A 16,576-nucleotide genomic window follows, 5' to 3' on the forward strand; every position below is an offset into this window, starting at 1 on the left:
AAAAATTGGAAATATAATATGTCAGAAATTACAATGATTAATAATCAGTTTATTGTGAAGCACTATTTCTGTAAGAAGAGAATCGAGACAATTTGAAAATATAATGACAAATGTTGGGACCTGCACATCCTGGGTTTTTTGTGTATATCACAATATACCAGTTGAAAAAAATGACTACACAATTGCCATAAAATCATAGCTTTTAACACAAGTAGAGAAAATCAGGAAAACATATTATAAAAAAGAGATTTTTGTAACAGCTGGCTCTTTTGCTGAAGTAAATTTTTCAACTCCCACAACAAACATACTGGGTTTCAACTCATATTTTCATATTTCAGCATTCTTTTTTTTTTTTTTTTTTTTGATACTATGTCTTGAAATAATGAAATCTGTCTTTTCAGTCAATGATATCACATCAGGGAAATATTAGCAGGAGCATTGGTAAAGACAGTAGTTCAGACAGATGTCATTAGCATTCAGTTGGTTTAGATATTCTGAGCAAACAAAGCAGTATAGTCCCTTTGGTCTGAACCACAGATCTGAACCAGGCAGACACAGTTCTGTCCAACACTACTAATTCCATGAGCCAAACCACCTTGGAAATGTCTGTGGTTCACTTCAGCTGCAGCATTTCACTGGCAGAGTGATTAAGACCAAATTACTTCCTGTCCTCTTATGGCAGCTTTTACTACTACTCCAGGGGTATATGAATATGGTTGCTTGAGAGGGTTTGCCAAGGGAATGATAAAATTATGGAAGTTGTTACTTTAGTTTCTCATGTACAAATGAGCAGGAATGATGAATAGTAGATCCTTTAAGAGTTCCCCCGAAAATGAAATATGTACCAGTACTGCCTGTTTCTTCTGTCTCTAGCAGTAAAAAAATAAATCCTCTATTTTTGAGCCTTTCTACTCACAAAACATTTTTCTCATTTCTTTGAAATGCTCCAGCTTTATGTTATTCTTACATTTGAAAATAATTTTCAGAACAGTTTTCTAAAAGTCCTTTTTTTATAAAAATCTGAATTTACAAGTAGCAGAGAAACAACACTCATAAGTAAGATGCTGTATCATACACATATCTCCTGCCTAATTGTGATTCTGTGAGTTCACAGGATGGAAGTTGTGGACACTACAGAATTTTATTGGTGATGTCACTTTCCTGCAGTGAGAAGTGTGTAGAAGAATGCACAAGACTAAGGGAAAACATATCCTTAACATATGGCTTTCCTCTAGTTTTTTGAAGAAAACACTCTGGTCTGAACAGTTGATTATCAGACAAAAAAAATTAAGTTTGAAGTGAAATAAATCTACCTGTATACAGTCATTATTCCATAAAGAACATAAGTAAAAACTGAAAAATGGACCTGGTCTCTCAAGGTCTCATACATGTGTTGAAAATGATGTATGGGAATATTTTAAGAACAAATGATCTACAGTTTTAATGAGGCTGGGCATCGTATATTCACTTTGACTAGGTAAAGTCAAAACTGGTAGCCAGGTTCTTAGAAATACCAGTGAAACTGAAGTAATCCCTTGAATCATCATGATGGGAGGGGAGTGTTTTCAGATCTCCCTTCTAATGGAGAAAATACTCCTGAAATTCTTTCTGGGTGATGGAAAGAATGACCACTGAAAAGAGGTTGAATGAGTGGTTTAATGACTGAAGACTTCGGGCTCTGTTACAGTCAGTAAGGCACCTTGCTGTTCTGAGGTACTTCTCATTGATGCTATTAAATTTGTCCTACTGATGGTTTTAATTATTTTTTTAATTATGTTTTTAATTAAGTGCTGGCTTAAGTGCTATCCACTGAAGGGACTGCACTCCTGAGTGGTAATCCTGGATTAAAAATGAGCAATTCCTGAAAGCCTGCTGCATAACAGCTGTTGCTGATAGTTTCAAAGGAAAATATAATTCGTAGGTTTGTGTTTATTCATTTAAATTGTATTTAAATTTTATTGTTTGACACAATAAAAAGGGAAATGTCTTATGAAAGTAAGTATTTTTCTTTATTACATACTTCAAATACAGCATTATAGAGCTGGAAGGGGTATCATGAGTTCATCTAACCCTTCCAGACTACCTCAGGAAAAGCAGCACCACACATCTGCTATTCCTGACAGATCCTTCTCCAGCCAGCTCACTGATAACCTGCAACAGGCACAAATGTACCTCTTCCACTTCACCAAAGCCTTCCCAATGGCTACCCTAAATATCCTTCCTGACGTTCAACTCCATTACCTCTATACCTGTCCACTTCATCCAAGGAGAAGTTCATATCATCTTTGTCTTTGTGAGCACCCTTTTACATGTCTGAAGATATCACAATGCTCGCTCCCTTCCACTGTAGCTATCCCACTCTGTGTTTTCTTCCTGGGCCGTGGCTTCCAAACCCCACCCTTGCTGTTCTCCATTGGATTCTCCCTGATCAGTGTATTTTTTTGCCAACAGTCTCTTGAACAGATTTCCATGCAGGCAAGTGCTGAGTAGAGAGGTTGCTGTGGGTGTTGCAATTCTGCAATATGGTAAATGTTCAGCTCAGCTTCATTTGAAATATGGATTACCAGTACCCAAAAGATGAAACTCTATGAGACTTCTCTGAAGTAAATGTTAGAAATGTGCATAACTGGACATAGCTGTATGCAACAAATGATGTGGGATGGAAAGCTGGTGGGACATCACATGATGCTGGTGGGATGACACACAATCCCACATTTTGCATGCTCCGCAATATCCTCTCCTGGGAGCCTCCACTGCAATATCGGCAGCTGCCCACCCTCGGAGGAGTCAGAGGCAGCAGAAAACACGAACTTCCAAAGCAAGTTGGACGATTCTAACAAATTAGAAATAACTGTTTCATAGGAGAAAAAGAAATATTATAAGGAGAGTGAACTAAATTTTCGCATTTTTGAACTGAGGACCTACAAAGTCAGCACAGGGATCAAAGATACTCCAGAGTATTCTTGAAAACAATCTGAGTGCAGCTCAGTTAAAACAGGCTCGCTCACACCCATCGATGGGCCTTTACAGTGACTTCTTTACGCGAGCGACTCCAGATTTGAGCCGTGGGAGCAGTCTAAGCGAGGACACGTTTTCTGCTTAGCGACACGTTTGGGGTTACACACACTGCCGAGGGCCGGCTCCCGAGCCGCGCTGCCAGCTGCCTCGGCGAAGTTTGCAAGCGCCGGGCTGTCCCGGAGGCTGCCCCGGCGGGGACACCCCGGCGGGGACACCCCGGCGGGGACACCCCGCGCTCCGCCGCACCTGCGGCTCCAGGGCGGGGCGGGGGCGGCCCGGGGAGGGGAGGGCGGGCCCCGCCCGGCCCAGCCCGCGCCCCCGCCGCCGCCTGCCCCCCGCAGCAGGGACCCGCCATGGAGAGGCGCTGGCGCTGCCCAGAGCCTGGGAGCCGGGGGAGCGAGCGCAGGCAGCCGGCCGGGGGCGGCACGGGCGGGCGGCGGGCAGGTGAGGCGGCCCGGGGGCGGCGGGCAGCGAGCGGCGCGGGGCGGGAGGGGACGGGCTGGCCGGCGGAGCGGCCCCTGGGGCTGCTGTCGGGGCGCTGCCCGGAGCCGCCGCTGAAGCCGGTGTGCCGTGTTGTGCCGTCCCGGTGCGTTTCCCCTGCCCCGACCCGGTGGCTGGAGATGAGCGCCGAAGCGGAGGGGCCGTCGCGGGCGGCCGGGGCCGGCGCGGACAGCACGAGGTGACGGCGCTCGGGTACCGCGGCTCCTCGGGCAGCCCCGCGGGTGCGGGCGGCGCTGGGCGAGCAGCGCCCGCCGCCGGGCGAGCAGCGCCCGCCTGACCGCCCGGCTGGAGGCACCGCCCGGGGGCGGCGGGGACGGCGCGGTGTCCCTGGGACGGCAGCCAGAGGCGACATCCCGAGCCTGGCCCGGCCGCCCCGCAGGCGGGGCAGTCTTCTCTGCAGCCGCGTTGTGATTTTGATCCTGGAGCGTGTGGGCTGCTGCTGGCAGCTACAGGATGAAGTCGCCTCCATGCTGCATGTCTCTTTCTTCCCAAGCATCCTTGGAGGAACCAGGGAGCAGCACATCCCTGGGTTCGCTGGAGTCCAGTGTTTTCTCCAGTGCGGAAGAGCAGGGGCCCCTGCTCCAGAAGGTCATTCCCTCTCTGGACTGCTTTACTATCAATGTGGGAGGCAGCCGCTTTGTGATGTCCCAGCAAACTTTGTCTTGCTACCCTGACACCCGTCTTGGCAAACTGGCAGTAGTGGTGTCTGCTGCCCGGGATGTGGCTTCTGGCCTCCTTGAGCTTTGTGATGATGCCAACCTTGTGGAGAATGAATATTTCTTTGACCGGAGCTCACAGGCATTTCACTACATCCTGAATTACTACCAGACAGGGAGGCTGCATGTGATGGAGCAGCTTTGTGCACTCTCGTTCCTGCAAGAGATCCAGTATTGGGGTTTGGATGAGCTCAGCATTGATTCCTGCTGCAGAGACCGGTGAGTTGTGGGAAGATGAGGCTTGTGGATTGTGGGCTGGATGAGTTCAGCATTTACTTGCATTCAGGGACACTCAGGTAAGACATCCAGCAGTGGGGATAGGTAAGGTAGCAGGAAAAGTTGTGTGAGTAGAACCCCGAGTGCTGCTCTAGGAGTGGATGGGTGTTAGAAAAGGGAGGATATGTGTTGGGGGAGGTCACAGTTACCATTTTTTCTAGGAAAGGTTTCTGGTGAGGTCAAGATAGTGAGACAATAACAGGAACAGGGTCTGGGATGTCCTATAGTGGCTTCAAACTGGCCCTGGAAGCTCAAAATGTTTAAAAAGACAATGTCAGAGATGAAAAGGGTCATGACAGAGAGATGCCCCTTCAATCGTTCAGTTTGAGGTTATCATAGAGAGTTTAGATGTGGAATCAGGCACAATGCTGGAAGGGTTTGGATCCTGCCCACCTGCACTTTAATTTTGAAGGATTTCCAGATCTAAGCTGGAGAGGCAGAGGGGGGGTTGGTCACCTGCCAGGCTGCGTGTGGGTGGCATGGCTCCAGGAGGAGCCTTGAAAGGAAGCATGGCACGTGGATGGAGCAGCTCACAGGGAGGGGGCAGCAGCAGCGGGAACATGGCTCGCTGGAGACAAATTATAACAGGCAATTTAGGAACGAGGTGGGTTTTGACTGAACCACCCCCAGGATGTTTCTGTTAATTCTATATGCAGTTGATTTTCCCCACCATATTCAGTGTTACTGGTTTGGGGTTTTTAGTATTGAAGAAATGAGTTTCCTAAAGAGTGTAACTGCTATTTACCTATAGCAGTTATGTCAAAGTTATTAGAAAGAAAGAAGTAATACCATCCCAAAAGAAGGTTAGAGTTATCCTACCCTAGTATGGCTCAGTTCTTCAGCTGAGAAAATTGGAACCTAGTTTTCATCCCTTTCTTCCTTCTTGGTAGGTGTAACTGAACACTCCTACCACTTTAGTGATACATGGAGCTAAAAACCTCTTTGACATATGCAGGACTAACTGTATTGAAGGCAAAATTGGACAACACCTTGGTCTAAAGCTTGAGCTTTGCAGCAGTCAACAAGAAACATATGAAAGAAAAAGACTTTTTTTGTGTACCCTGAGCATGTTTACATTTTACAAAATTCCACTCTAAATATAGTCTTACTCTGACAAAACACTCTGTATACCTAGTCTGAAGTTTTACTCAGTACAAGTGCTTGTCCACTTTGTGTGAGAGCCCAAATATCGAAAGAAAGAAAGATACCTTGTCATCTTAGTGTGTACTGATCAGAAGTTCACCCATGAACTGCATGGCTTTTTTTAAGCCTTCAGTTTTACTTCTGCAAATATGGACCAGTGTAATAAAAATGCCATACATTTAAACAAATTAAGAACTGTTTAAAAACAGAGGATCTGGTTGTGCCAGGATAGCTTCTAAAAATTCGTGTTAGTCGTGCAGCAGATTCTACTGTGGTCAACATGATCCATATAAATAGATCACTATCAGTAAAATTACTCTGCATATAGAATGTGTCACTGATGTGAAGTGGAGTAATAGAAGTATATCATCAGTGGAAACATGCTGCAGGGGCTCAATTAATAAAAGCCATATGCTTGATATTAGGGTTTTCTGAGTTCACATAAGGCACATTTTAATGTGTATTCTTACAACTTGCATGGTAAATGATAAGACAAGCATCTGCCTATTGGTATTCAAAATCTCTTGGGGGATGTTCCTGGGCAGGTACTTCAGGAGGAAGGAGCTGAGTGAAGCCTTAGACATCAAGAAAGATGCAGAAGAACTGGATGCCCAAGATGAAGAAGAGGATTTTTCTGGTAGCCTCTGTCCCAATGTCAGACAGAAACTTTGGGAAGTTTTGGAAAAGCCTGGCTCCTCTGCAGTGGCCAGGACTTTTGGCACCTTGTCCATGGTTTTTGTTGTTGTGTCAATTGCCAACATGGCCTTGATTTCAGTAGAGCTCAGCTGGCTGGCCCCACCACTGCTGGATGCCCTGGAGTACCTGTGCATTGCGTGGTTCACAGCAGAGTTTGTCCTGAGGCTCCTGTGTGCACGAGATCGGTGTCGCTTCCTAAGGAGTGTGGCAAACATCATAGACCTCCTTGCTATTTTGCCTTTCTACATCACCCTGCTGGTGGAGAGCCTGTGTGGTGGTGAGAGCTCTCAAGAACTGGAGAATGTGGGGCGCATTGTCCAAGTGCTGAGACTTCTCCGAGCCCTGCGGATGCTGAAGCTGGGGAGACATTCAACAGGTATATCTGGCCATGGCTGTGGTATCGCTCAGTTTCACTGCCTGGAGCACTCGTGCCTGGGCACAGTCCTGCATTTTGTGTGCATTTCTGCCAAGCCTTTTTTACACAATCTGTTAGCAGTAATGGCTCATGAAAATCTTACTTTTGAACATTATAATTGAGTGACAAGGGCCTTCTCTGAAACATTTTAGTTCTTCATAAAGCCTTGCTTGCATTGAACATTTACAAAAACAGATCTCAGTGTTACATGCTGTAAATCATCCACCAGTCATTCATAGTGTGATAAATTTTAAAACATATATATGAGTTGATTTTATTAGGGAAGAAGCAGAGATCATCAGCCCAGACTTTTTGTATTATCCAAGGTCCACTGATGACAGCTGTCACAGTTTTGTTAGTTTAAAAGTATACATGAAGAAGCATGTCATGATTTTGTCCGTTCATAGATCCTGAAAACAATCACAGTGGAGAGTGTTTCAAGGAAACTTTAAAACCTTTGCAGGTGGTGGGCTGAGGGGCTCTCTGGCCCCACTGAGCCCACTGGTATTCCAGTGGTGCGTGGGGCCCACCAGTGTGCTGCTGAGGCAGTGGGACCGAGGTGCAGAGCAGAGCAGCAGTGCCAGGTTCAGCCAGCCTTCACCAACTGGTGTGGGGCCCTCAGTGTGCAGGGGCTCCTGACAGATGAATGAACAGCAAGCAGGGGTGGGGTGGAAGGCGAAATGCATTTCCGTGAACCATCTTGTTTGCTCTCTCTGGTGAAAGGAAGGCATAAAATTTAACATTTTCCAATGGGAGTTCATCAGAGGAAGCTGGAAATTATTGGAAAGTGTTGAATTTCCTCTTGCGTTTCCCCTGATTTTATTACTACTTCTACAGGCATGTTTTTTATTACTTTTATTACTACAGGCATGTGCATGCCTGGCTATATACAAGAATAAAAGCTGTCTGGGCATTTTCAACATTATTTGATTATGTTCCCACTTAAATCAGTGGAGAATATGGTGCTGAATTTGACAGGAGAAATGTTCAGCCAGCACTCGTAGCTTTGAAAAATTAAATCCTAATAGTAAATCATGATCTCTGTCCTGCAATATTGGCTGTTCTGAAGACAGTGATGATCGTTCTTAAAATGCACCCAGTGTGCATTGGGGTTTCAGGATTTCCAGCCTGAAGCAGGAATGGTTTAATGCCTTTCCATCATTTTGGAGAGCCCTCTCTGTGAACTGGCCCAAATTCAGCAGGAGTTACAGTGTGCTCACAGCAGTGGAATGTGTCTTATTTTTGTTACCACTGCAGGGCAGCAAACCTGTCTGCCAGTGGCAGGGAGTAACTTTCATACTACTCATATTCATAGTGGTTTGGGAAGTACCTTAATCTTACTCTCTACCCTAGATTATGCCTGTACTGATGCATAACAGTCCCTTAGAAAGCAATTGAGTGGAAGCTTATAATGAGTCGGTCTGCAATGTGTTAGTTCTGCTTCATTACAAGTTTTACAGGGTTTGCTAGAAGTTTTTTGCAAGGCTTTTATCCACTTTTGATGGTAGTTGTAATGTGAATGCCATCCTCTCTAACTGTTTTGAAAATAAGGAAAATATTTTATCTCATCAGGGCACTTTTGTCCTAACAAAATGGTCTTCAAAAAGTATGTTGATTCAAGTTAAGTTTCCAGTTTATTGCATTTTATTCTTACAGAGTGAATGTGTTCATTCTGTCACTTAGTTTTGTGATTCTTTCTATCAACTTGAAATCAGATGTTTCAGATATTTGTATAACTGCTAATTTCAGGTATACGTACTTTCAAGGATGGTCTAAACACTTAGGTCTATTTATTCCTAAATTAATTATTCGGTATTTACCACAGTTTATGTCACAATATTGAGTGACATTGAATTTAATAATACCATGTTAGGTAAAAGTGAATTAATTGCATAAAAATGTAACATCCTGATCTGGAGGTGTGCTGTCTTCTTTTTACTGAAATCAAAATGCAAGTTTCAAGGTGCAAGAAGCAACATGTGTATCAATTTAAAGGACTCAGAGCAGTGTTACCATCATTATCTTGCCTCTTTGATAGGTCAATTGCTGCTTACTTAGGTCCAGAATGCTAAACTAAATCTGTATAATTTAAATGTAGAAACTCACTATTCTGATCCCCTGTCCAAAGAAGTTTGTTAATGTGCTTCTAAATACATCCTTTACCTCAGCTTCTAATACAGGATGAACCCCATATGTATCATGCATGGAGACCATCCTCCTTGCACATACTTAGGCAGTCCTGATAAACCTCAGTGTCCAGGGGTGGCTCCTGAAACTCTTCTGCTCTCTTGCCTTGGATCTGACAGCTGCCTTCCAGTGAGGCTTCTCTCCAACACTCTCAGACCAGATAAAGCTTCAGGCACTGCTCAGCTGTTTTGTGTGATAAGATGAATACAAGAGCAGAAGATTTGTGTGTGCAAGCAGCAGCTTCTCTTTCATCACGTAGGGGTGTTCACAGCCAAAGGAGAACATCTCTGTGATACTTTGCATGGCCATAGCAAAGCTGGGATCTCAACACCAGCCTGGCCCTGCTGTCAAGGGCAGGAATGAGTGAGGCAAAACTCATCAGTGCTTTTCTTCACTTTCAAGAAATAGCAACTTAACCTTTTCTGATGGACAAGAATGAAAACAAGAAATGAAAAAAGTAATTTCTGCCCCTTGGAAGCTGAAGGCAGCTCACTGGAGGGACGTGATGGATAAAAACACACAGGCTAGACTGGTGTGAGTGTGTAGTTACTTATGCAAAGTGCTATACTTCATCAAGGAGCCACTGAGAAATCAGTAGTATTTCTGTCCATAAAATGTGTAATTAGAGGGCAAGACTATTCCTCCGATAGAGTAGAATTATGTATTGAATGACTTCAAGAATAGATGAGAACTGAAGCTGCATTTGTCAGGTTCTCAGATGCTCCTCAGCTGTTGCCCTCCTCCTGGGGCCATGCTTTCAGTGAAGCCTTGCTGCTCTCCTCTGGGAAATGCATACAGAGGGACTTCCTGAGAAGCAGGGTGTGAGCATCTTACTTGCAAAGACAATGAGCATATATCTGAGAGAAGACCATAGCATATGGTCTAGAGGCTGTCATGCCTCTAGAGTCATGAAAAGTTGAAACTTCAGCACTTCTTGTGTCAAAATTCTGGGGTTATTTAAACGCTGTGTAAATTGAAGGTCCTGAATATCAGTTTGTGTTGCCAAGTCACTTTGGACAAGAGAAATAGAAATTGACCTGCATGGCAGAAATGCTTCCCCTTCCTCCTACCAGGGCTGGGGCTGCTTGCCAGCCTCACACCAACTCTGTTACAGCACCTTAGCACCTTCCAAGCATGAGTAACCAAGCTGTCACAGCTCCTGGCAAGGAGTCCTCATGAGAAGCTGTAAGACTTGCTGAAGTGTCTGTGCTGGAACAGCCCTAGTTTGGCCATCTGCCAGGGCTCAGAGACATTTTTAAAAGGTACAAAGTAATATAGTAGTATACTTTATACATGTCATTACACCAACTGATTCCCCTTAGAATGAGTTGCAGAGTCCAGTAACTTCTCTGATTCATAGATTTCCCTAGAAATGTCTCCTGACTTCATCTAAAGGCATGAAGAATTGTATTGGAATTTAGATGAGTATACTAGAACTAAGAAGAATTTAAAAAAAAAATCAGACCCAGAACAGTTAGAATAACTAACCGTAGGAAAAATGAGAATGTCATCATTGTGATACAAAGAGTCAACAGTTAGTGTTCTGTTCTTCCTCATTTTAATCTATTTTATGTGAAGGTTGCTTTTTATTTTAGCTGTAATACTCTCAAGATTCATCATAAGGTACAAACCCTGGCTTTTATTGTATTCATTTAAGCTCTCAAAATAAGTGCTACAGGGATAATTTTAAATTATAGCCTCTTCCTAGCTCAGCTGGAAGAACTTACTCTTCTGCCTTGTTCTGTACGAAGTTTTACAGGGCAAGGGCTCATAGTAGCTTCCTTGGAAGATGAGAATTTGATCTGAGTCCTTGCAATTATCTCACAGAGCTTTTGCACTGCTGATATCAGTGTTTCCAAAATATGAAGGCAGTCACATTGACAGAGAAAAGATTGCACTGATATATCTTATTTCCCTTGTGTTAAAGATGTATCTATATCTAAATCTGTATCATTGTAATAAACATTCTACAGTTCATAGTTATAATAATATAAGACCTCCATGTGGGTAAGTTCTTTACTGGAGTTGGTAGTAGATAGCATTGGAAACAAACCCCAACATTGCCTCCAAACTCTGCTGTGTACTTTCAGTGTTTGCTGTACATAAACAAAACCTTTAAAACCCATTAGACCTGCAGAGGAAAAGAAAGAGCCAAAAGCAAGAAATGTTAACATCTTGTAGTTTGAGACTATGGAAAAATTGAATTGCTTATACCACTAATGAGCATATGAAGTCTGCAAGCAGAGGCAGAGCCTCAGTAAGCTGTTTTGCAAACACTAGTTCAGTGAGAAGTATACCCACGAAGGGTAATTCATAAGCATTATGTTTTTCTCATTTATTAGACAAAACATCTCACATTTTTAAGGAACAGTATTAAAAACTAATCCAAAGTGATTCAAAAGATAATTTCAGTCTCATATGTGTCTCAGGTGAATTGGTACCCTGTTATCTTCCTTCTTTCTTTATGTGTGCAATATTTATCCATTGCACTATTTTTGGATTTACTTTCCTGCTGTCTTTTGTGAGGCAGTCTAGCCTTGAAGCAGTAGCTGTAACAGGAATATAAGGGGTTATAGAGAGTGGTCCTGATCTCTGTGCAGCTCATGGGCAAAAGGACTGATGCAGTACATAGTCAATTAACAGGATTCCATGCTTGCATTGAGAGGCTTTGCTATCTTGAGTTTGGCACAAGTGCAGCTGTTACTGCAAAACTGTATTTGCTTTGATGGCTACAGATACAAGATAATAATTGGGCTTGGGGAGGGGGAGGAAGGGTCGAAGAGAGTCTGTGACAACTATAAAAGGATTGAAAACAATCCTTAAAGACAAAGTTACTGAGTGAACTGAACTGGGGTCTAAGCACTCACATAGCAACATGAATTTGGTAACTAAGGGCTCCTTGGTCCAAGAGATTAATAGGACAGTGGCTGGAAAACAGAGGTTTGGCACATTCACTCTCCAAATATAAAGCAGGTGCTTTTAGCATGTTTTTAAGTAGTTTAGAGTGGTGCTAGATCTTCTCTTACAGCCAATTAATAAATCAAGATAGTTTACTTCATCTAAATTATATGCATATATCGTTCAGATGATAAGTAATGAGAATTCCTATGCTCTTTATTCAGAAAATAGAGATGATGTCAGATGATCAGTCTGATGCTGTGATCTATTTCTGTAAATCACTTTTCCCAGCCTCTGTTTAGAGCAGCATCTCTTTTTAGCCTACCAGGGTCAGCAGCTCATTAGACCAGCTGAAGTGCTGGTGAAAGATGTGGTGGTCAGAGGCTGTCAGAGCATGGTGACCATGAAATGAGAGTTTTCAATTCATAGTGAAGTGAGGAAAGATGTCAACAAAACATCTCATGTGGATGTCCAGAGGGCAGGATTTGGCCATTTCAGGACACTGGTCAGAGCGTCCCTTGGGAAACAGCCTTTAAAAACAGAAAGCTGCAGAATGGCTGGACATACTTTTAGAAAGAAATCTAAAAGGCTTGGGAGCAGGCTGTACCTATGTGCCTAAAGACAAGCCAGGGAGGAAGAAGAGCAGCCTGGATGAGCAGGGAGCTTCTGCTAGAGTTCCGAGAATAAAAGAGAGTTTATGACCTTGGGAAGAAGGAGAAGAACTCAGGAAGAGTACAAGAATTTCATTAGGTCATGTAGAGAGAAGATCAGAAAAGCAAAAGCTCAGCTAGGATTCAATCTGGCCACCCCTGTGAAAGGTAATAAAAAGTGGGTTTATAAACATTACCAACAAAAGGAGGGCCAAAGAAAATCTCTGTCCTTTAATGTGGGATTGCATTTTATGGAAATGGTTTGCTCTAGCTCACCCCTGGAAAATGTATGGTTTATCCCAAGTCTGTACCATCCCTGCAGTATCCTGTATCTGTAACCTCATTGGCTGGAGAATGTTACCGCGCCCCTTTGAACCTCTGTGATAAGAATGCTAAAGCAGAAGGCTCTGCCTTTTTGCCCCTCTTCCCCTGGAGGCCTCCGGACGCTCCCTTTCCCTCTCCCCCCTTCCCCCTCTCCCCTTCCCTTCCCCCACTCCCGCAGGACCGTGCTCCCTGCCTGGAGTGGGACTCTGAATAAACCCTCACTTCATCAGCACCTCAGCAGCCGTCTGAAGTCTCTTTGCCTGCCAGCACGGGAACACCCACGACCCGAGGACCCCGGGGGTCTCCCGGGGGACCCTCCCCTGGAGCCCCCCAAAATTTAAACTACTACACTTTAATGGATGTAGAGGGGGAACATTATGACCAAGGATGAGAAGGCTAGGGTACATAATATCTTCCTTGCCTCATTGTTTAACAGAGAAAGTGGATATCCTTATGGCAACCAGCCCCCTGAGCTGGTAGACAAGGATAGGAAACAGAATAGACCCCCTGCAATCCAAGAGGATGTAGTTAGTCACCTGCTGTGCCACTTAGACACTCAGAGGTCTATGGGCCCTCGTGGGATTCATCCTAGGGTGATGAGGAGCTGGCAGAAAAGCTTGTCGAGCTGCTTGCCATCATTTATGATCAGCCTGCATTAACCAGGGAGCTCCCAGCAATCTGGAAGTTGGCAAATGTAATGTCCATCTACAAGAAGGGTCAGAAGGAGAATCCAGGGAACTACAGCCTTCATCTTGGTGCTGGGGAAGATTATGGAAGAGATGATCTTGACTGAGATCACATGGCATGTACAGGACAACCTGGGGATCAGGCCCAGCCACTGTGGGTTTAGGAAAGGGCAGTTCAGCCAAGGCTTGATCATCCTGATCTTGTATGACTACCTCACCTGCCTAGTGCATGAGGGAAAAAGTAAGAATGTTGTCTGTCTGGACTGCAGTAAAATCCTTGACACTATCACCCACAGCGTTCTGGGGAAACTGGAGACCCATGGCCTGAACAGATGCACTCTTTGCTGGGGTTAAAACTGGTTGGAGGACTGGTCTCAGGGAGGGATAATGAATGGTGCCACATCCAGTTGGTGGCCAGTGACTAGTAGGGTCCCCAAAGCTCAGTATTGGGTCCAGTCATGTTTAATATCCTTACTGATGATGTGAATGAGGGAATTGGGTTGCACCTTCAGTCAGTAGATGACACTAAGTTGGGTAGAAGAGTTGATCTGCTGGAGGATAGAAGAGAGTTCTGCAAAAGGATCTGGACAGGCTGGATAGATGGGCTGAGACCAACCGTATGAGGTTCATTAAAGCCAAGTTCTGGGTTCTGCACTTGTGTCACAACAACCCCTGTTGCAGCACAACAGGTTGAGAGAAGAGTGGCTGGAAATCTGCCCAGTGGAAAAGGATCTGGGTGTGATGAGCCAGCTGTGCCCAAGTGTCCGTGAAGGCCAGTGGGATCATGGCCTGGACAGTGTGGCCAAATGGACTAGGGAAAATATTTATCATCCTGTACTCAGCACTGGGAGGCTACACCTCAAATCCTGTGTCCAGTTCTTCAAGAAAGACATTGAGGTGCTGGAGCATGTCCAGAGAATGGCAACAACTGGTGGATGATGGAGAAAGTAAATCATATGAGGAGTGGCTGAGGGAGATGGGTTGTTCAGCCTGGAGAAAAGGAGGCTCAGGGAGAACCTTATTCTCTCTACAACAAAGGAGGGTGTAGCCAGGTGGAGTCAGCCTCTCTTCCCAGGCATCAAGCAACAGGAAAAGAGCAAACAGCCTTAAGCTGTGCCAGGGAGGTTCAGGGTGGACATCAAGAAGAATTTCTTCATGGAAGGGGTGGTTAAGCATTGAAATGGGCTGCCCAGGGAGGTGGTAGAGTCACAGTCCTGGAAGTGTTAATTAAGCAATTGGATGTGTCACTTGGTGCTATGGTTTAGTTAACAAGCTGGTGTTGAGGTAAAGTTTGGACTCAATGATCTTGAAGATCTTTTCCAATCTGAGTCTGTGATTCTCAAGACACGTTCACCAGCATTCAAAGAAAACATAAAGTATTCAGCCTTTAAGTAAGAGATGTTTTGCAAAGATATGATGACAGCTACATGAATCAACCTGCTGACAGCATTTTTTGTCTTTCAGGCTTGCGGTCTCTTGGGATGACTATTGCTCAGTGCTATGAGGAGGTTGGCCTTCTGCTTCTTTTCCTCTCTGTAGGAATCTCTATATTTTCCACTGTGGAGTACTTTGTTGAGCAAGGTGTGCCAGGCACAACTTTCACGAGTGTACCTGGTGCTTGGTGGTGGGCAACGACTTCCATGACAACAGTTGGTTATGGTGACATTAGACCAGACACTACCATTGGTAAGGTAGTAGCCTTTATGTGTATACTATCAGGAATACTGGTTTTGGCTTTGCCAATAGCTATAATAAATGACCGTTTTTCTGCCTGTTACTTTACACTGAAGATCAAAGAAGCTGCTCTTCGGCAGCGTGAAGCCTTAAAGAAGCTCATGAAGAACTCGTCCAGCGATTCAAATATCAACGTCAATTTGCGCGACGTATACGCGCGCAGTGTCATGGACGTGCTGCGGTTACGGAGCAGAGAGAGAGCGAGTACAAGGAGCAGTGGTGCAGATGATTTTTGGTTTTGACTTTGAAGTTATTTAACCTTGTGCAGCACATAGACTACTTCAGAAATTTAGTATTAAGTATCTCTTTTTTTTATTATTTACCATACAGTGTATTTGCTTTTCCAGGTGGAGTTTTACTTACTTGGACAGGCTGAAATATCTATTGTGTACAAAAGGCAGAATTCATAGCATGGGATCTCTCAAGGAACTCTGAAACCTGCTTTCAGAACTGGAGCGTGGTAGGTGAGATGGGAAATAATGGATCCATGAAAGTAAAACAATGATGCAAGCATTTGTCTAATCTAATCCCTAATAATGTGTCATAATAAAGTCTTGGTGAAAATTGCCAGTGTTTTGAATATTAAACATCCAGTTTTTGTATTTCTACTTGAAGAACAAAAGTCAAAGTCATTAAGGGAGATTGAAAAGGGAAGTCTAAGCCAGTGAAATACTGGATAAATGTAGGATAACATTTGTCACAGATGACATGAAAAGAACCACACGAGGACATACAGGTGTGCAGAGCAGGAAAAGGGCCAAGTTTATTTACAAAACTCAATTTTATGCATTTCCTATGGGACCTGTGTATTGGAGGATGGCGTTCCACCTCTCAAACCACATTGGTCAAGCCAACTGTCAATCAACTTTCACCTCCCACCTAAATGTAAACAATGACAGCAAAACATGGCCATTGTTTATAGTACAAACTGTGAGAAAGTAAAAATTCTGACTCCAATATGAAGAACATTACAGAAGGCTTAGAAAAGTCTTCAAAACCAGGGCGACAAACATTCCCATAACAAGCTTAATCTTGATCTCCTTTCTTATCCCCATCTTCTTCCCTAATTGCATGAATTCTGGGGTAGCATGAGGATTGCAGGGAGGGAGGAGGGAGTGGGTTTGGAATTTCCTCATTTGCAGAGAAGCAAAGGGCTACCAGATATATAATGGGTACTAGGAGGTAGGTGAGGGTATCAAGGAGATGCAAGATCTATGTCAAGGTACGAAACAATCATGAAATAAGTGCCATAATAAAGAGCATCCTCTGTAGTTACTTCAGAAGTTGCAGGAGCTAATACGGCTTTTGCAATAGTAAAGAAGTAATTTAGTT

At 44.1% G+C, this 16,576-nt stretch overlaps 1 protein-coding gene across 1 annotated transcript; it reads left to right on the forward strand.

The window, feature by feature from the left end:
* The first annotated feature begins 3,935 nt into the window (after positions 1 to 3,935).
* KCNV1 (potassium voltage-gated channel modifier subfamily V member 1) lies at positions 3,936 to 16,315 on the forward strand. The gene is made up of 3 exons (XM_063419413.1): positions 3,936 to 4,454; positions 6,200 to 6,726; positions 14,975 to 16,315. Exons 1-3 carry the CDS (start codon positions 3,973 to 3,975, stop codon positions 15,484 to 15,486), a joined length of 1,521 nt encoding a protein of 506 aa, XP_063275483.1. The 5' UTR covers positions 3,936 to 3,972; the 3' UTR covers positions 15,487 to 16,315.
* Positions 16,316 to 16,576: the final 261 nt, after the last annotated feature.

The sequence above is a fragment of the Prinia subflava genome, chromosome 1, assembly GCF_021018805.1.
Source record: "Prinia subflava isolate CZ2003 ecotype Zambia chromosome 1, Cam_Psub_1.2, whole genome shotgun sequence".
In the NCBI taxonomy this organism is placed as follows: domain Eukaryota; kingdom Metazoa; phylum Chordata; class Aves; order Passeriformes; family Cisticolidae; genus Prinia; species Prinia subflava.